General features: G+C 52.6%; 2 protein-coding genes across 12 annotated transcripts in view; both read right to left on the reverse strand.

Moving 5' to 3' along the window:
• MTA1 (metastasis associated 1) overlaps window positions 1–5825 on the reverse strand; it is a 75939-nt gene extending 70114 nt beyond the window's left edge. For both annotated transcript variants that reach the window (XM_033067298.2, XM_033067296.2), the window contains exon 1: window positions 5745–5825. In XM_033067298.2, the coding sequence (XP_032923189.1) occupies window positions 5745–5772 (28 nt within the window). In that variant the 5' untranslated portion in view covers window positions 5773–5825. The remainder of the gene's footprint in view (window positions 1–5744) is intronic.
• Window positions 5826–9481: 3656 nt separating this feature from the next.
• Window positions 9482–21064, reverse strand: part of PACS2 (phosphofurin acidic cluster sorting protein 2) — a 77893-nt gene continuing 66310 nt past the window's right edge. For all 10 annotated transcript variants that reach the window (XM_033066929.1, XM_033066924.1, XM_033066923.1 and 7 more), the window contains 4 exons: window positions 20397–20532; window positions 17083–17309; window positions 14947–15060; window positions 9482–14036 (listed from right to left, as the gene is read on the reverse strand). In XM_033066929.1, the coding sequence (XP_032922820.1) occupies window positions 13918–14036; window positions 14947–15060; window positions 17083–17309; window positions 20397–20532 (596 nt within the window). In that variant the 3' untranslated portion in view covers window positions 9482–13917. The remainder of the gene's footprint in view (window positions 14037–14946; window positions 15061–17082; window positions 17310–20396; window positions 20533–21064) is intronic.

A 21064-nucleotide genomic window follows, 5' to 3' on the forward strand; every position in this document is an offset into this window, starting at 1 on the left:
CCTCCACCTGCAAACCCACTTTAAAGACACCAACTAACTTCTTTGCTTCACTGATCCATCCCAAGTCAAAATTATCTCACAAACACTTTTGCATCCTGAAGGTGCTCCAGCCAAAGAGCTGGAAGAGAAGAACGTGGGCATGGTTTCTTTGGGGCTGGGCTACAGCCCAAAAGTTTGACCAGTACTTTGCAGGTCCTTCCAGACTTGACTTTACAAGTAAAGAGGGGACAAGGAATCATTCCAGACTTTCAAAGACACACTCAAGCAGGGCCTCTTTGTACACTGGATTTACGGTGGTGAGCTCCAAAGACCTAGAATCATAATTATCTTACAAGAGCACCTTTCCCAACAGTTCCAGTTATCCAAAACTCATGGGGAACTGAGGCAAAGTAGCTGCAGGACTTGGATCACTTGGAACTGAGAAAACAATGTGCTTGGAAAGTAACAAGACAGAGTGTAAAAAACACCTTACTTGGTGCAGAAGTAACACTGATTTCACAGGTTACTTTTTGCCAGAAGCCAGCCTCCAACAGTTCATACTCCTGCTTTTAAGCAACCTCAAACTGCTCAGGAGTAGCTTGTAAATCAAAGTAAAAACACTAGCAGCAACCACCTCATTCTCTTCTCATCCTACTGAGGAGAGGCCATGCACTCGATTTTTTAAAGGAGTCAGGATGCTTAAACATCAAAAGTTGCTTGATAAACAACTAGATACAAATGAAAGGAACATTTTTGACATTCACCAAAATCTTACTAGTTAAACAAACCAAGTTTAAGGAGTCTTTTTTCCACAATTTCTTATCATCGAATGTCTTTTATTCACCATCACAGACAGGCAAAACACCAAGGAGCAAAAGGGGCACTGCCAAGGAGCACCTCAGAACAGTGCCCTGGCACAGCCTCCAGAGCAGAAAGGAGTTCAGTCCTTTCACTCCATTGTGCCAGCTTACAAATCCAGAGCTGCCACAGCTCTAGCCCCCCAAACACACCTAAACTGGCTGACAACACTCTCCCCCATGCAGCATTTCCCACTAAAGGGCTAACAAATGCTGAAACAGTCTGATATGGGGGAAAGGGGAAAGGAAGGAAAGGAAGACTGCAGAACATGCGAGATAAACTTGTGTAACTAGAAACAAAGAAAGGAAAAGATGAAGAAACCCACTGCCTAGCTGTTGCTAAAAGGTGATAAGCTAGAAGCTGTCCTAAATTTATTAGGGCCAATGACCACAGAAGCCTATTAGTAAGTTCAGAGAATAAACCCTCATTTTTATCTTTATAGGTCATTTAATACCTCTCTCCACTAAAGCCACTTTCAGCTCAGGTTACCTGCTAAGTCAGAAACCAAAATGCCAGCAAACACAACCAAAACAAGGGATATTGCACAGTAAGCCCTCCTGTCACCCAAAACACAAACACTGACAACAAAGCAAGGGGACAGAAGAAGGTTTACAAGCGATCCTGCAGGTAAATGATCCGAATTTGCTCCAGATTCAGACTCAGCAGCACGTTCTCTGCAAACCTCCTTAACAGCTCATTTCTTTACCAGGAAAGCTCAGACAATTCCTATTGACATTATTGAGATGTCAGGAGGACTGATGCACCATCCCTGTGCTCACAGCTCTCTGGCTGCTCTACAGAAGTCAAGAGCTATAAGCTGCCACAAGAGCCTGGATGCCAGCTGGGAGTATGGAATGGGATGGGGGCAGCTCAAACACAGTCCCCAGCCATGCATTAATAGCACCCTGTGGTGGCAGAGAGACAATGTCACACTGCCACTCCTAAAAACCGTGGGGACTACACTGAAATGAGATGTGACTGCAGCACAGGCAGACAGACACATCACCACCAGCTACAAAGGAATGAACAACACCCAGCAAGTTCTGGAGCTTCACCACACTGGAATAAAGCTGCTGTGAACCTTGGGTGCCCACATCAGGCACTGAGGGTCATCACTTCCCTCACTTTAAAGGTGTTCAATGCAGCAAGCACTTCTGTGCTAAACTGACTTTAAACCTTTTAAGCCCTTTAAACATACCTTAAATGTACCACAGACTCAAAAACAGTGATCATTTTGTGGCTAAGCATGCTCCCAAACAAGGGGGTAACCCATAAAAGTCAAAAACACATCAAAGACTCCACCTGAAAGCATAAACTGATATTTGTCTCAGCTAAACTGTTGTTTTCAGTAGTTTTTCCTCCATCCTTCCTATCCTTTCTTTCCTCATCCCCTTGTTCCCTGCCCTCCCACTGAGCCCATTCAGCTGTTCACACAGTCCCACAGTGAACCAGATTGGGTAGCTGATGCAAGATTAAAAATAATCCAGGAAAAAACAAAAAGTGAGGAGGAGGGAGGTGGAAAAAATTAAGTTCCTCAAATCAGTGCAAGATGAAAATGCAAAAAAAAAAAAAAAAATCATTGTTTCACTGCATCAAGGGAATGCCATAAATGCCATAGGGGCATAAACCTGCAGTGGGGATCACTGAAGGAATACTTGTGGCACCAGAGTGAAGCTCTCCTGCAGAAGGCAGACACACAATACCTGCTGGAAAGTCTCCTGGTACCAAGATGACCTGTTCTCTTCCAGGCAGCTGACACAGCACTCTCCTGAAAGCAGAGCCTGGCACTAGCTAGAACAATGAACATCTCTCTCCCACGTGCATTTTTTCATCAGAGGCCCCAAATTCCAGCTCAGAGGTCCCAAGCTCCTCCGATCTGGTGTTTATCCAACATTCCCATACGGTCTGTGATTGTGCAGGCTGCCAGTCTGCTCCATGAAGAGGCAAACCAGCCCACCATGACTCCTTCCAAATGAAAGCAATCCACTTTCTTCATGCTGCCATTTGCTTCATGGCTGTACAGCAGCTGTTAAGAAAATCTTCACTTCTACACTGGAGGCAGGCGATTCCAGGATTTCCTACTGGCCAACAAGATCCCCCATTTCATTTCGGAATTTGATACCTTGGCATTCTTCCCCACACATTTCCAAAGTTTTACATCCCCCCTGAACCGTGCTAGCTTGTGACAGCCCCATTTGTGTCGGAAACCAACTCCCTTCCCACCAGAAACCTACCAGGAGAAACTTGGCAGGATGCAGCAGAACCAACTGCTCTCTCCAAACCACTGGATGCCACCAGTCAGCTTACCCACAGAGCCTGGCAATTCAAGGGGCAGCTCCTACACCCCCAGCACAGTCACTCTGATTCTCAACACAAAGGGGAAGATTTCAGCCCCCACAGCACAGCCTCCTCAGCTCCTCTACCCAGGAACTCATGAAGAGAACAACATGTTTCACGTCCACTTGTTGTCAATCCAGCCCTGGCTTCTGACAACAAAAACTCATAGTGTTTCGTGCCCAGGCCTAAGGTGGTGACCATCCTTTCTGAGTGAACATGCACTTCCAGGAGCAGTATTGATCTGTAGTGAGCTGGCTGCTTTTTTGGCAGCTGTTGGGTCTGGAGTTCACGCAGCGCATCCGGTAGTCACAAGTGTAATAAGAGATTATCTGCTGAGTGTTTGTCTTCCAGTGGGAAGTGTATGAAATGACTGTGCACAAATCCCAGGCCGGATTTAATCCTGTCCTGGAGTTCACACACAACTCCAGTACACAAAACCATTAGTGGGAGACAGCAGCAGCAGAGGTCAGAAACAATTCGATAACACACACTCCTGGGCTCAGGCTGAACAGAGCTCCCACTCAGAAACAGCTGCACCCATCCATATGTTGATCTTGGTAATACATCAAATCAAGACTTCATCCATATGGACCAGAACAGAGCACTGTAACCTCGGCTAGCAGCCAGCTGCCTTGCCCTCTGCCCAGAAAGGCTGTGGAGCAAATCCTGGGCACCGTTTCCAAGTGCAGAAAGGACAGAAAGGTAACTGAGACCAGCCAGAACAGATATTCCAAAGGCAAATCACACCTGACCAACATGACTCCCCCATCTGGGACCAAGAGACTGGCCCTGTGGCTGAGGGGAGAGCAGGGGGTGTTGGACACCTTGACTTCACGTCAAAGGCTCTGCTAAGCCTCCCACAGCATCCTTCAAACACAAATGTTTGATAAAGGCAGGGAGGAACTGTAACAATCAGCAGTTACAACTGGGCTGCTGGTTCCCAATGGCATCCCTCAAGGATCAGCCAGCCCTGCTTGGAAGCAGGGACAGGATGAGGGATAACAGGAAGGGGAACTCCAGCTGGAACAAGAGCAGATCCATCCAGGCACATGGAAACACGTATTTTCTGGAAGCATGGTCAAAAATGGAGCATCCTCTAACATAGTCAAACACTGGACAGGACCCAAAGTAAGGGTGGCATCACCATTCTCAGAGCCTAGGATGGATCCAAGCCTCAGCACTCGGATCTACCAGGGCATTTTCTAGCAGGAGGTGCATCTAGAGACCTCCAGAGGTGCTTTCCCATCTTCTGCGGGATGCACAGCACAGATTTAGCCATACAAAATGCTAGGAGATGACACTCCCCACAAGACTTGGCCATTCAATGCTGAACAAAAACTCCAGGAAACTACTGCCTCCACAACTCATCTAGTCTATATCCTATTCTCAGCACCTCCAAACCAATGTAATGCTACAGGCACACTATCAGCTTGGGACAACCCAAGCTACACAGCTGGGACAGCCAAGAGTGAGCTCTTATACCTCTGAGAAACCAGGTGCAACCAGAAAAAAGTATGAACGTGACAAAAGAAGCAGCATTTTTCAGGGAAAAAAGTAAGGGTAGGCCAGAAGAGCAGAAAGAACAGAAAGTAGTTGTTGATGGAGAGCAGCCAGACAGGATGGCTTGGCCACCTTTGCTATATTTTTTCTCTTGTTTACTTTACTTCGGTTTTGCAGAATTCCACAAGAAGCAGGGCATTTTAAAAAAGAGGAAACTCCACAAAAACATCTTCCCTTACAGCCCATAGTCCTGGGGAGAAGGAAGCTCCACAGAACAGCTTTTAGGAAGGAAAATGGCCGAGCACAAATTCGTGCCAGACCACCCTCAGTCTATGTTCCATAAAACACAGTCCCAAACCCCGTTGCCTCTCCTTTCTCTTCACGTGAGCCAAAACAAAGGACAATCAGACAGGAGCACAACCCTGAACAGAAGACTAATGGGAAAGCACACAACAAAACAGCAAGAGTGGAAGGGGAGGCCAAGATCTGCAGGACGTGCCTCGCACCGGCCCCCCGCTCTGCCAGCAGCCTCTGCCCATCTTTGTGCTCCTTATCTCAGCAACTCCTCCTGGCTCCCCACCCCGACAACCTCGCATGACCCCCATCGGAGCAGCCCGTGCACGCCGGGCCCCATCCCGGGGCCTGGCCCCGCGGCTCCGCTCCAGCCCCGCTCACCCATCCCACCCTGCCCGAGCGCCGGGCCCGCCCCAGCCGCCGAGCCCCCACCGCCTGGCACCTCGCACGCCTCGTCTCCCCGCACCCTCGTGCTCCGTGCGGCCCCACGCGGCTGCTCCCCCTCACCTCGGCCATCCCGCTGCGCCCACCGCCCCGGCTCGCCCAGCGCCGCGCACAGCGCCCCAGCTCCGGGCCCCGCAGCCCTTCACCCCGTGTAACCCCATGGCAGGCGGGCCGCCCTCCCTCCCCGGGCAGCCCCCGGGCCCGCGGCCCCTCCCGGGCTGCCCCGGCCCCCGCCCGCCCCGCCCCGGGCCTGCCCCGCCGGGCCCCGAGCGAGCGCCGGCCGCACGCGGGAAGCGGCGCGGGGCGGGCGGCGGGGCCGCGGCCGCTCTTACCTCCGACCCGGTACATGTTGGCGGCCATGCCCGCGACCGGGCCGGGTGCGGGGCGCGGGCCGCTCCCGCCGCCGCCGCCGCCTCCAGGTGCCGGATCCGCTGGAAAATGGAGGCTGGAGCGGGCGGCGGGGGAGGGGAGCGGGGGAATTAAAGGGGCCGCGCCGGCGGACGGGGAGGGAGCGAGGCGGAGGGCGGGGCGGCGGCCCGGGCCCGGCGGAGGGGGCCCGGCGGCGGCGGCAGCGGCGGCAGCGGCGGGAGGGAAGGAAGGAGGGGAACGAGGCAGAGCCGCCCGCCCGCCCGCCCGCGGCGTGTGAGGGCGGCGCTCCCGCCTGCGAGGGGAGGGACGGGACGGGAGCGAGCGGGGCTGGGGGCGGCACGGCCTCCTCACACACACCGGGAGAGTGACTGTACGTACACACACAGTGTACACACACACTGTACACAAACACAGAGAGCGCCTCTGCCCTCACAGCCCTCACGGGCTCTGCTCTCCTCAGGCACCGGCCCTGACCTGGCATGGGCAGCCCTGCACACGTACAGACTCACAAACACACAGTCCTCATGGCCTGTATTCACACCCAGCCTCCATCATGTACAGGCACCACCGGTGGTTTCGGCCGGCCCTCACACACAGACACACACAGAGTGTTTCTCGCACACACCCAACGCCACAGGCCATCCACACCCTGGGCAGGAACAGCCGGTCCCTGCACAGACACAGCTCTCCCTGTGCACACCCGCAGCCTGCTCACACCTGCACCTACAGCCGTGCACATCCCTCCACCCTACCTGCACCCCCCATTGCTGCACTGCCTCACTTGGGTCCCCTCTGTGCCTGTGTCCCCCACTTTGGCCTCTCCTCAGGTGTCAGCCTGAGCGGTGAAATGATGGCTTTAGCTTTGCCTTGCCCCCTGACCTGCGGGTGTCACCGGTGCTGGGCACACCAGGGCTGCACCACTCAGGTACATCACATCCCTTCTATGCCCTGCACAGCTCCTGTCCAGGAGTCTTCTCAGCAGCCCTGCAGTGGTTACACAGTTGTTGAACAGCTCCAGATCACCCTGCAAAACTTGCACATTGCCGCTGCCGCTTCCTGTCCTATGCGAACTGGCTGAGGCCAAAAAACGCCCAAAGAAACCACCATTCTGTGGTACATGACACTTTTACAGCAGGTCCCCCAGCACGGGATGACAAAGTGCAGCAGTGAAGGTGGCAGGCCATCCCCCCAAGGATTCTCCATGGATGTGGCCAAGGCTGGATGGTGAAGCTCAGTGAAAAGTGATGGTCAGCAGAAGCAGACCTGGAGCACTGCTGGCCTCTCAGGCAAGGCAGGGTGACTACACCTGGCTCCAGCACTGAGCTGGAGAGTCACCTGCTGTTGCCCAAGCCAGGTGGCACCCCAGGACCTCTCCACACAGTCACACAGGTCAGGATGGCCAAAAAATACCTGTCATGAAACTTTGCTGGGGTAAGTGGTTAACAGTGCAGTCACTGTACCCTTTACTGGGTATGGGCTGGGCAGAGCTGCTGTGTGCACTCTAAACACTGCTGCTCAAAAAGTACTGAGACACCTACATAGGACAGCCCAAAACATCAACATCAGCCAAAATACATCTGTTTTTCAGAAAGAACAGGGCTCTTGTTAAAATTTGCCTTGTATGTTAGGAAAACAGCCCTCTAACACCAAATCTCTGACAGTCCTCAGGTCGCAGGAGGGCACAGGGCTCTGCTTTTATGTTCCCAATGCGCACGAGGAGCACGGCTGAGTGAGGAAAACACTTGTGGGGGTGGAAATCGGTCAGCCAAAAAGGGTCAGTGCGCCGGGCAGCACCGCTGTGATGTTTCCCCCTTCCCGAGCCATGTGGGGAAGTGTGTGCTGGCACACTGCAGGACACGGGCGCTGGCCCTCCCCAGGCTGCTGCTGAAAATAATCCAGTAGGACACAGAAAAATTATCCAGAACAAATATTTACAAACCACATCCCAGCGCACTCGGTAGCTGCGCACAGAGAAGGGGACGGTCACACGGCGTTGGCTGCTTTTTCCAGATGCTGAATCGTGTTTTAAACGATAGCAACAAAAACGTGTCGGATCTTCCCTGCTGTTCCTCTTCCAGGTTAGGCAACAGCTGTGGTCAGGGCCAGGGTGTTGTGCAGTGAGGGGGAGGCTGGAGCTGCCAGACTCAGCTTGGGAAGGAGCGAGCTCTTGCAAGGCCCCATCTCCCACCACCAAACCCAACTCCTATGGGTGCCACCAACTCCCACCGCGCAAACCCAGACCTCCCAGGGGGCTTTTGGTGCATCCTGGCAGGGTGGATAACACCTCTCCAATGGGAGTGAGGGTGCACATGGTCTAAGAAAGGCCCAGACCTGCTTTGAGAGCCCAGTCCTAGGCTGCCTGGCAGAAATTATTCTGTCCTAGTGCCTGTGGATGAGGGAGGCTCTCCAGGCCCATTGCATGCAACTTGGTACATCTCAACCCAAAGTCATTCTTGCTCCACTCAACCCTCATTTCCTTCTCCTCTCTTCCAGGCAACACTTGGCTTGGTCCTCTCCCTGCTGATGTGGGGCTGGTCCTCTGCTTCCCCCAGCAGTACACAAGCCCTCCCACCACCCCAGTCCCCTCCACCCACACCCTCATTCCCATGCTGAGACAAATTCCTCCATGGGCTCTAAAAGTTGCTGCTCAGGACATGCTTTTTTCATACAGCCAGGCCATCAGTGCCAGTTCACAGCTTAACCTGTGCAGAAAATACACAGCCAGAACACAGCCTTCACGTGTTTGTCTCCCTCAGCTCCCCCACCCCATTTCACCAGCAGCCAGCCCCTGTCCATGGCTTTAGGTGCTGTTTCTGCACTCCAGAGTACTGAGCTTGCCCTCTCCTGAGCTACCCCCATCCCTCCTGCCTGGAATCATCCAATGCCTGCACTGTGCCACATGTGTGGGTTTTGTGTCCCCTCTTCCAGCAGAAGGCTTGGGCCATAAATGCATTGGCATGTGGCAGGCCATGCAGAGAATCTGAGATATCCATCGAGCCCTGTGTCCTCTGACACAGCCTGGTGTGCTCTGGAGGCTCCCTTCACCCCAGCTCTTACCCCTCCATCCCTCACCCTTGGGTCAGGACAGCACAAGCATACAGGCTGTTCCAGCACAGCATTCCCATTTCTGCCTCCAACATTCTGGGCCTTATTTCTCAAAATTTCTTCAACTTCCTTCCTCAAAACAAGAGCTTAGGTCTCCTCTTTCCTTCATCTCTCCACTTTCTGACTCCCCAGCACCAAGCCCAGGTGCTTGGAACCCCACACATCCCTGTCCCCAGTCCTCCCAGGAGCACACACAGCTTCAGGCTCCCACAGCCTCAGTCTTCTCCCCGAGATCCCCCCTTGGTACCCCAACACCACAGTGTGTCCACTGCAGCCCCAGACCAGAAACAGGCACCAGCCTGGTCCTTTCCTGCTTTGCAGAGGTGAGGACTGAGTGCTGGACAGGGCTGTCACATCCAGGAGAGCTGCAGGAGATGAGCAGATCCTTCTGGGAAAGGAGACCAGCAGGGCTGCAGGAGGGCTCAGTGCTGGGAAGGATGTGCCAATCCACCAGCTCTGCCCTGGAAGTGGCAGCTGGATAAATGACACAAGAGAACCTCCAGGGCAGAAAGCCATGCTGCTGTTTCCTCCTGCAAACAACTGCCCCAGGCATGCCAGAGCAGCCCCTGCTGAGAGACGACTCAGGGCACGGGTGTGTGCTTTCATGTCCAGTTTTATTAGTGTTGCATTAGTACCATAAAATAGTTGACGAGGTCGAGCACGTTGCGGTTTGTTCCAAAAAAAAGGCTATTTACATTTAATCTGTCTTCATAAAAAACAACCCTAGAACCCAAACAATACAACAATGAAACAGATGGACAGCTCGGGAATCTACAAAGTGGTACCATCCCCTCGCACGCCGCGGCCCGGACAAGCCTGGCGGCACGCAGCCCCACAATTCCAGTGATCCCCACGCCCGGGGCACGTCCACAGCCACTGTCCAGCCAAGGCTCCCAGCAGCAGCTGCCTGCATGTGGCCCCAGAGCAATGCTCTTCCTGAAGGAAACCAGCAACCTGCTGCTTTACAAGTTGGCACGTCCCCTTCTGCCCCAGTCTGTCCCAAAGCACCAGAGTGATCCTTCCTGCAGGAGCCGGCCCTGCCAGGAACATCTCCTGTGAGAACACCATGGAAGAGGCTGCAGGAAACCTCCATGGCATGCTGCTGCTCACTTCTGGCCTTCTCCTGCCAGGTTAAGCCCAGAGGGAGTGTTACACTAAAACACCACTACTCAAATATCTGCTGAGATCAAGACCCCCCCAGATGAAGGGGACAGACACTGCATCCAACCTAACTTCAAGAAAGCTCCACAGCTGCATGGCAGGACTGTCCTAATCCCAGCTTCCCAATCCCTTAGCACACGAAGCAGCAGGAAAAGACCACTGGTTCTGCTGCCTCTTGACATGATTTTCCTCTTAACCTTGGAGACTCCAGGTGCAACATCCTCTGCCCTGGCTCTCCAGTGCTCCACCAACACACGCTGTTGGGGAGAAACATGCCAGGGCCTTTGCTGCAATCACAGGTTAAGCACAGGGCTGTGTGGTTCCTGGCTGAGGGGGGAGATGGAAAGCAAACAGGCACATCTCCTCAGGCCCAGAAACCTCCCAGGCACCTACCCCTGCCCTCTCTGCAGGATAAAGCCACGAGCTTTATCTTGTGTTCCAATTAAAGCAGCAAAAACAGCCAAAGAGACCATGATTCTCCCCCAAACTCATGTGTAATTCAGGAGGATTCTGCAGTGACAATGTGAAGTGACAATTGAACTGGATGGGAACTGCAGCACTGAGCTACAACAGCCACATGAGATGTGCCCGACGTCACCAGCGCCACCAGAGCCAGCCCTGACTGAGCGCTGGCAGGGCTGAAGCCCAGCCTTCGTCTCCAGGAAACTCAAGCCAGAGGGCCAGGAAGCATTCAAGGTGCAACACGATGCCACAAAACCCTTCCATCTCTCATCTGCTCTCTGGAGCTGCAGAAGTAGGTCAGCATGGTGCAGCCAGCATGCTCCCCAGAGCAGCTGGGAAAGAAACCCTGCTCCAAGAAGCCACAGCCAGAGGAGTGGGAGATACTGGCCCTGTGGGGAGCTGGGGTGAGCTATGGGACACAGAGAAAGGGACACAGCAGGGGACACCACCTTCAAAGCACCTCCTTGCCAGAGATCCACTCAGGTGCTGCCCACCCCAGGCCCTGCCTTTGCTGTCAGACCACACAGCTCCAAAGTAAACCCAGCTTGGGAGGCATCCCCCAGAGTTTCTTCATTTGAGATGTGCCTTCCCTGCCCAAACCCTCCAGAGCGGTGCTGTCTCTGCTCTAAGCCATCCTTCTGCACTCACTGACATGACCACCCAACCCCACAGGCTGGCACAGCTGTGCAGGCATGGGCTCTCTGCTGCCCCAGGAACTTTTCCTGGTCCCACAGTGAGGATACCTCAAGTCAGTGGAGCTCACTCCCAGCAAGGTCCCCCCAAAAACTGTTGGGGAAGTTGGGAGACCTGAGGTAAGTCATTCATCCATGGGACCAGGTCAAAAGTTCCATTCCCAAACCAGTCTGAGCCACATGCTTTGACACTCATTTTCCTCAAAAACAGAAAGCTGTTCCTACTTCAGACAGAGAAAGAAACAGCTGCACAAAGTGGCTCCACAAAGTGGGAGAAACAACAGAGGCACAACGACCTGATCAGAGCTGTGCCACCAAATTTGCATGCCAGTCCTTGCCTCCAGGGCCAGGAAATACCAGAGCCACCCCTGGGCACAGGATGGCCCAGCCTGCCACTGTTGGACTCCCTCTGGGATAACAAGGCTGAGAAGTCGGGATGTTTTCTTGCATGGAAGACACATTTCAGAGCAACAACATTTTTCCACAGGGGAGAAATCAAGCCCTCGGGTGTACAGAGTGTCTCCCAATGTATTTGCTTGTATAAAGTTAGAACAAAACACAAACCAACATGAAATGCAACGAGCAGAAGTGTTTCTCTCACACGTACACACACACACACACGCACAGAGTACAGCAGGGCAACACACAGTTGATAGGCAGGACTCTGGAAACCCTGTCCTAGCTACCAGGTTTTTTCTTTACAGTAGGTTGAAATACAAAGAGGAGCACAGTGATGGTTCTCCCCTTGCCCCCAGTAAACAAAGTTATTGCAGCAGCACCACCAGAGCTGCCCAGGCTGCACACAGCTGGAACCCAGCCCCATCACCCTTGTCACACCAGCGTGAGACTCCAGGGAGAAATCACACACTGACTAATCTCCTTTACAAAGCTTTTTTTTTTTTATGCAACAGCATCGATCAAGATGTGATGTGCTTACACACCCTCTCCCACGCTGCTGCTGCTGCTAGGCAACGCTATACAGCCCCAGAGCATCAGCTCAGGTCACCCAAAAACATCAGCTGAGGGACACAACTACATCCCACTACAGCCCAGCTTCTGCCACAGCCAGGAGCCAGCACAGGGCAGGCAGGAAGAACAAAGATTGCAGCCAGACAGTGTGTCCTGCCCAGCAGTGTGCCACCAGGCTGGGACTGTGTCCTGCTGCCCTGCCTGGTTTGAAGGGAACACCCAGGCCCTGGCCACACAGGTTGCCCTTGTGCTGGGAAAGAGTTTCACGACATCAGCTGGTGAAGCAGCCCAAGCTGATGGCACAACAGGCACAAGATCCAGCTCTGACCTCAGAACCTCCCTGCCAGCAGAGCACACCACCAGTACCCGCCCAAGAGAACCCAGGTGGTGCCCACACAAAACAGGTTCCCCAAGCCTTTAAAAACCCAAGGGTAAGGGATCAGGTACCAAAAAAAAAGAAAAAAAAGAAAAGAGAAAAGGTTCAAAAGCATCACTGCCCTCAGAAAGTGCCTCACAGAGCCTGGCCTGCCCACAAGGGGAGGGCCCAAAAGGGCCCATCAGAAATTTCAACCCTGAAATGCCAGAGTTGTCTGTTCTTCCACATGGCAACAAGATCCTGCTCCCCCACAGCCCACCCAGCACCTGGCAGAGCAGCCTGTGCCACCTCAGGTGAGCAGTGTGACACAGGGGCAGCTGGACACACAGAGTGCCTGGCTGGCTCCCAGTCCAGCCCCTGCAGTGATGCATCACTCCACAGAACACTCCATCTTCCTGGGTTTGTGGGGTTTTTTTTGGCAAATTAATATTTTTCCTGTTATTTCTTGTTTTTATTTTATTTTTATTTGTTTTTTTAGAAAGCATTAAAAAAAATCTGCAGCTGTTAAAAAAAATCCTTTCCCTTTGGAGGCTGGACGAGGTTTTATTGACAGGTAAATAATGGGTGTGAGTATGTAAATAGCAGCGACCCCACTGACGTGGTGCCCCTCAGCAGCACAGCCAGCTGGGGACCACAGAGACTGGCTCGGTTTGGTCATTGTCAAAGACCTGGGACATGGGAGTTTCCTTTTTAGCGTTTCCCTAATTCCTGTTCCTGCCCAACCCTCCTCAGGCAGCGCTTCAGCACCAACGCCTGCCTGTCCCCGTGGCAGGCTCCGTGCTCCGAAGGGGAATCTCCTCTCCACACCTCCCTAACTCTGCAAGTGCCTTGTTTTCCACAGCAGAAGCTGAACTCCCTCCAGACTCGCTGATCTCTCATCCTTTGGCAGCAGGAAGAAAGACCGGCCATCCTTTTCTCCTAGAAACACAGAGCGAGGGCCCAGCGCGTGGTAACGCACGAGATCTTCTGCAAAATCTGTTTGAGCTGATCCACGGCTCCCCCAGCCCACTCACACCAATGAGGTCTCAGGTTAATAAGCAGTGCAGTTACTCAGCTATCTGCTCCTAAGTGAGTGGTAGGTGTTCTTGGGCAGGTTGCCTGCTCCTGCCAACTCCCCCACGACTTCACGTTGTCAGCACATCTATATTTAAGACTGGTTTGTTGGTTTTTTGCCTTTGTTTAAAGGGGTTTCCTTCCTTTGTAGTAAACTTAAAGAGTTAATAGAAAAAAGTAATTCAAAAGTAATCCAAGCACATCTGTAATTAATTCTGCAGGAGAGGGCAGAGCGAGGCGAGTCAGAGTTGGCACGCAGTTCCTGGCTCCTGGTGTGCAGTCCTCGGGATGGGCAGAAGGTCCCTGCGCCCAGCACAGCTAGAAGTTAGATTTGGAGTGTCCAAAGATGCAGATGGGAAAGTGCTTGACATGAGAGGACCATTGTGCTGCCAGCTGAAAGAACTTGACGTCGTTCCACTCCACCCCATCGATCAGGACTGCAGGGGAGGGTAAAAAGAGAGGAGAGTTAGAAAATACTGAGGGGAAGTGGCCAGCCTGAGGCAGCTTTGCCAGGAGTCCCCCTGCAGTGGGCAGAGCTTGGCTGCTGTGCCCCACCCAGCTGCACACATGGGGAGGAAGGCTGAGGAGCACACCAGGTGTGGGGAAAACAGCTCAGGTTGTTGTTCCAGCACTGCTCACTGACATCAGGGCTGATTTCAGCATCACCTGATCTGGCTTCTCAGCTTTCCTAAGCACACTGCATTTTCTTTTTTGGGCAAATGCACTCTTACAGAGATGGACATCAGTCTCTCCTGACTGGCACTCTCACCAGGACATCCATGTCCCCCAGAGAGGTGACACATGTCCTGTGAGCACCCCTCATGCCAGCCAGTCTCACAGGGACCAGGCCAGGATTAAGGAGGTGGCCCAGGCAGGTCCCTCTGTTGGATTTGCTGACTGAACAGGCCACAAGGGTATTTTTGTTACTGGATGCCCAGCTCCACTGACAGACACTCCAGGTCTGCCTACAAGATGCATGGTATGGTTCCTGCTGTGGCATGAGCACGTGCCAGTGTCCTGCCCAGAGGAGCAGCCACAATGTCACCAATCAACACTTGCACCAGATGTGCAAGAGAAACAGGGGATGACAGAGAGGGGAATGGAACCCTGTCCAACCCTTGTTCTCATTCAGAGCATTGACTCAGAGCTTGCTGAAGGAGGATTTTCCCACATCCCAGGCCTACTAGAGCATTCCCCCATGCTGGACACACTGAAGCCCACTCCCCAGGAATACCCCCTCCAGGGCACAGGGCAGGACACACCAGCTCAGCCCTTTGCCTGGAGGACAATCACAGCATGTGAGCCTTGCCCCAGCAGCCAAAGGCATGATGCAAGCACTGCACTCACCACGCAGCATGTTCTGCTGATGTTTTGCTGTGCAAATCAACCTGCTGATTCCTTCAATACACTGGCTCTTTGACTCAACTTCCTTGTCCTTTGTTTTCTTGGGCAAAAACATCACTGGAAGAAAAGCAAACAAGCACAAGGTGAATCCATGCCACTCACAGGAGCTGCACTGATTCCTGTTTGAGTTTTTGCATTTAAACATTCATGTCTGAAAATTTTTCCTCCTAAAATAATCCCTTTTTGGCAGGAGTCTGTTGGTGCTGAGCACCATCACTGATGCACATGAGCATCTTATCCCCTTATGTCTCTATGTGAAGCCTTCCCAGCTCATTATCCTGACCACAAAGGGCACCTTCAGGTAACTCCTGCTCTGTTGGGACACCATGCAGGGAAAACATCTGCACTGCCAGGCTGCACTGACTGTGGCCCAACACAGCCTGGGCTGCACAGATACCTGGAGAGCAGGAGGGATTACAAAATAGGGGCAGCTGGTGGGTAGGGAAGGCATAAGGAGAGTTAGAAAAGCATCCAGTTCCCCAAGAACTGCCCAAATGCATGAGCAAAGATGTACAGAGTGGTTTCACAAAAGCTGCACCTCTGCTGCAGGCTGGGCTGTCCCCAGGAAAGAACGTTTGGACTGTCTCAGGATTAACTCTCCCAAGAGCAGGACACTTTCACAGGGTGTCACCAGGGGTGGCAGCTCCACTACCAGCAGGGCCACAGGTGTGCTGGCCTGGCAGTGACCTGGCTGCAGGGTTATGCACCCGTGTCCTGCAGTCCAGGAGGCTCTGGCAGCCTTCCCTCAGAGCCCACCAGGAGTGACTCCCAGGCCCACAGGCAGAGGATGCTGTGAAGGACAACTACTGGCAGCCAAAATGTAAATGCAGAATTGCCTTGCTGCTTCCTTGAAAATAATTTGTTGCAGAGTTGTTCCCAATTTCTAAAACGTTTCACATTACCAAGGCCAGGAGCAAATAGAAAATCACTGACAAGATTCAAAATGCCATTTTGTTAGTTTGCTTTGAGAAAATAAAGTCACGACTTTAAGAGCAGTAGAGTATTTGTCTTCTACTTCCCTTTGATCCACAAAGCATTCTGTACAAAAGCATAAGAATTATAAAATCCTGGAATTGCCCAGGTTGGAAAAGCTCTCCAGGGTCATTGAATTGACCTGTTAATCTAACACTGCCAACTGCAGCACTAAACCATGTCCCCAAGTGCCACACCTATACATCTTCTAAATACCTCCAAGCATGCAGGGATGGTTACTTTGCCACTGCCCTGGGCAGCCCCTTTCTAGGGCTTCACAACCCTTTTGGTGAAGAAATTTTTCCTAATACCTAATCTAAGTCTCCCCTGGCAAACCTTGAGGCTACTTCTCCATGTCCTGTCCCTTATTACCTGGGAGAAGAAACTGACTCCACCTTGCTCCAATCTCCTTTAGGTAGTGGTAGAGAATGATAAGGGCACCCTGAGCCTCCTTTTCTGTGGGCTGAACATCCCCAGCTCCCTCAGCTGCTCCTCCCAGGACTTTGCTCCAGGTTCTGAATCACCCCAGGTGCAGCAGAGTGGGAGGCCCCAGACCCCAGTTCAGGGGTATTCCTGCTTTGTCACCTCACAGGGATCTATCTGTGATGCTTGTTGAGCTTTTGTTGTTCCTTGCATGCCTTTTGTATTCTCTGTGGCTCTTTCCAGCTAAAGGCTCACAGGATGGGGACACCATTCCAGAAAGCAGAGCTATCCCAAGTTTCCAGCACACTGCCAGAAAGGAGGGGCTCATTTACCATCACTGCTGTGTGGGGCACAAGCTGTCTCTTATCTAATCCAATATCCCAAAACAGCACCAGCAGGCTCCCAAGGAACACAGGGACATGTCCAGACATGGCCTTCTGCATGTCCTTGCTGTGTCCCCACCTTTGTTCTTTTGGGTCATACCATCTCAGCTGTTCAGGGTGAACACCTTCCCTTTTCACCTCACACAGAGGATCCACCCTTTCAAACCCCACCTCTTCACAAAGTCACTCCTCATCAACTGCTTAGGATTTGGGGGATAAAAACAGACTGAGGTGCTGTAATCCAGCACTGACAAGTCAGGCAGCTCTGGAGCAGCAGGACAGGGACAGAAGGACACCTCACCTTTTTTGTTCTTTTCTTTTGTCACGACAGTCATGGACATGGTTGGCGTGGTGGCGATCTCGCCGCTGGCCGGTAACCTGCTGACCTGCAGGGACCGGAAAGTGCATTTCAGTGTGTTTTTGGTACTGGAGGGGTCCTTCTTCTCTGGATCTCTCTTCCTGTCCACGGGTGGAGCTGCAATCCAGTAATCCACCTGCAGGCCCATCAACTCAGCACCGAGGCCCTGGCTGGGAAACAAGAGCAGGAGGTCATTTCTGTGCGCCTCTCAGCAGGGTTTGGTCAGAGTGGCTGCCATTCCTGGCCACAGGAGAAACAGCTGGCTCTTTGGGGAATCAGGCAGTGACCCCTCAGCAATTACAGGAGCACAAGAAGTCATCCCTGACGGATGCAGCCTGGGTCCCACTGCACAGAACCTGAGTGAGCTGAGATGAGCTGACCTGCTGCAGCAGTCACGAGGGTGAGCAGCAGGAAAGGGAGCACACAAACACTTGTCTTAGATGATGCTGAGTTCTGTGACACAGCACCAAAGGCAGCTCCTGAGGTGGCCCAGATTAGTTCATCTTTCAGTGGGGAAAAGAGGCTGTAAGCACCTTGCTGCCTCCTGAGCACTGATGAGTGACTCTGTCCAGGCACAGCACTGCCAAAACTCTCAGGGTTGAATAAAGACTGGGTGGGTCCCTGAACATCAGGCACTCAGTTCCCAGCTTCCCTGACTTGCTTTTTGCAATTGTCTAGCCCCAAGCCTTGCCACTTGCTGGGGAATTCCACTGTTGGGGGAAAAAAAAAAGTGAGGTTTGCCAGACAAGAGCAGATTTCAGGATATGCTCTGTTGCTGAGAACTGCTGTGCATCGTGTGGCAGCAGCCGTGCACCACCAAAACATGCTGCCAGCCCTTCCAATGCAAGATGAGCAGCATGGGAAGCTCCAGCCCTTCCCTGCCCCTGCCTCTCACTGCTAACCCTGAGGGGAGCAGGGCTTCATCATTCAGCAGACCTACAAGTGACAGCCTGTACTTCTTCCTACACAGTGACAATCAGTGTTGAATAATACACAACTACTAGACAAAAGCCTAAATTTATCTACCAGTCTGTGTCCCCAGTTTGAGAAATGGCAGTTGCTAAGGAAGATAAATCTGTGATCTTGAATGAAATATGCATCCCTCTGCACCACCTGTCTAATAAGAAACTCAAGGTAAAACAAGGACGTCCCATCATTACAGTCCTCTCAGCAAATCATTTCCTTTTCTTTGCCATTTAGTCAGCTAGAAGTCAGACTGCAAAGCAGAGTTCATCTTTGATGACTACAACCAGGTTTTTGGTTCTAAGGGCAATATTCAGAAGTGAAATTACTTGAGGATGATGCTGCTTTGACTTTTAAGGCTCCTCTGCATCACATTTCTCAACTCAGTCATCAAGACAAAGCATCCTAATATTCACTAGGCCCAGGCAAGATTTTATGTTCCATTCCCAGTTCAACACATGGCTTAATCACTCAGTTTGGGTCACCCTCCAGGCCTGTGCTGTCACTCACAGCTCAGAGGAGATGGAACAATGCTGAACCTACACTTCCTCCTTTCCTGATGATTTTACCCCACAGTATGAAACTAAAAAGTACCAGATTCCCAGAGTTGGGGTGTCAGCTTCAGATTTATCACATCCATGGCTCACAGCTTTCACACCCTGTGCTCTTGGGGGCCAGTTCCCAAACCACTTCCACCTTTGGAAAGCCCACAGACAAAGCTCCAGCTCTGTTCCCTGGAGCCTGCCCAGCCCCCAGTTCTCTGCACTGCCAGCCAGTTGCTGCTGGGGCACAGGGGGCTCTCCTGCCACCAAACCACAGGGACACACCAGGAGGGCCTGGGCAACTGGTCCCTGGCACAGGTGGGTGGGCACTAACACCTCCCAGTGCTGGGCACCTCAGCTGGCACCTCCACATCCCCATTTCCTCCTGGTAAAAGGGAACTCTTTAAGAAGTCAGAGGTGAAAGGCCTGCAGAGCACTCTGGGGTGGGATGAAAGGTCCCCATTCTGTCTCCAGCAGGGACAGCAGGGGATGCTGCTTAGGGAGAGCACGTAAGCCCAGCCTCAGAGCATGCCCTGACACTTCCCTAGCCTGACAATCACAGGATTAGGGAGGCTAGAGGGGACATTCCTGGAACATCCTTTGGTAGCCATTCATGGATCTGCTGTCTGACCCCTCTTCGATTTTCTGCTGCTGCCCCAGAAGCAGCAGAGGCAGACATGGCCCCTTCCTTTCCCCCTTTTATCTGAGCTCTTGCAGTGGCACTGTGTGCCCCCAGCTCTTGTGCCACAGGCTTCAGAGAACCCCAGAACTGCTGGAAGAGACCTCTAGAGGTGACACAGTCCAACCCTCCTGCCAAGGCAGGGTCACCTGGAGCAGGAGATGCAGGGATGTATCCATGTGGGTTTGGGATGTCTCCAGAGAGGGAGACTCCACAACACTGCTGGGCACCTCTCCCAGTGCTCTGCCACTCTCTACAAACCCAAAACTCCCTGACTTTGCACAACTTGAGTGGCTTATCTCTTTCCTCTCCTCACCTACAGAGTCCAAATGCTTCTGGTTTCCCTTCTCACAAGGTTGATGCTGTGTTCCCTTGGAGGTTCAGGGGAGTTAACAGAATCAAGGGGAACTTCACCAAGTGCCTCAGAGTACTAGAAGTGCACACAAAGTGTTACACAGCTGCACCAAGGTCTTGTGCAGCAACAAAATGAGGAGTCCTGGCCAGGGCAAATCTTAATGGCAGCTTTCTAAGGGTTTCCCCCCTTCACCCCTACAAATTTCAGCTAAACCAGGGCTTAGTACTACCTACAGGTGCAGTCCCCTTGCTGTTCAGGTGGTGCTTTGAGGCACACACATGAATGGGAGCTGCAGTTCCACCTTACAGCTGCCAGCATTACCCTCACAGAGAAAGTCATCAGCTCCTTCAAAAGTCACTCTGACCTTGCACTCACTTGGCCATGACAAACATAAGGACCATGAGAGATTAGCCTGGCCCCCACCTGACCTAAGAGCCAGTGATTTTTCTGAATATGTATCCTCCCAAGAGAATCCTGCCCTTGAGATAGCAGCCTTCCTACTAAGTGCAAAATCCTCTCTGCCCTCCCAGCTCCTTGGTAGCCTCAGCAAGCACACAGTCACTCCAGAGGCAAAACAGGTGTAGGGGAAAGGTGACAACCCCAAATGTTTGCTAGAGATGAAGGAAGAACTATGGGTCTTCCTCTGGAGGAGTTCTCTGCCACGTGAGTGCCAGATAAGCCAGCCAGTGGAGCTGTAAGGAGACAAAACATGGTTTACCTTGGGGAGGAGAAGCTGCCTGTAACAGATGGTGAGGAAGGGGGCGTGGGGGAGGCTTCTTTCACAGCAGGAGACACGGAAGGCGGGGTGGAAGAAAGGACAACGGAGCTGGAGGGAGCTGCGTCATCAGAGTCACCTGAAAAAGAGGAAGTGAAACTGTTTGTCTGGGTTTGTCTCACAGCACAGACCACTGGGGTAAAGCTCAGTCTTCTTGTCCACGCTCCTGCTGCACAGGCTTTTGTTCAGACTCAGGCCAGAGCTGGCCCATCAGCTCCACACTTCAGAGGGGTTTTGTATGTCTGGGTACCAGGCAGGCACAGACACTGACACTCCTTGGGGTTCCTCACGTGGCATCTCCTCTCCTAGGCTTGTCCCAGCTGATTCTGAGCCTCCTGCACAGCCACAGCCCACTGATCTCCTACAGGGAATCTCCCTCTGCAAGCACTCTTGGAACCCTCAGGGCTGTCCCCACTCCATCTGCCTCCAGACCAAGGTTTCATCCCCTCCATGCTGGCCTTTCAGGATGCTGGGAGCACTGTGGCAGCACAGAAGGGCTGCCTCCATGCACAAACCTGTGTGTAACCCAGGCCACAAGAATCTGGGTTTGATACTGAAGCAACACAAGAAACAAGCCCAACACAAGAAAACAATATTCCTGTGCATATGGA

The sequence above is a fragment of the Catharus ustulatus genome, chromosome 9, assembly GCF_009819885.2.
Source record: "Catharus ustulatus isolate bCatUst1 chromosome 9, bCatUst1.pri.v2, whole genome shotgun sequence".
Classification (NCBI taxonomy): domain Eukaryota; kingdom Metazoa; phylum Chordata; class Aves; order Passeriformes; family Turdidae; genus Catharus; species Catharus ustulatus.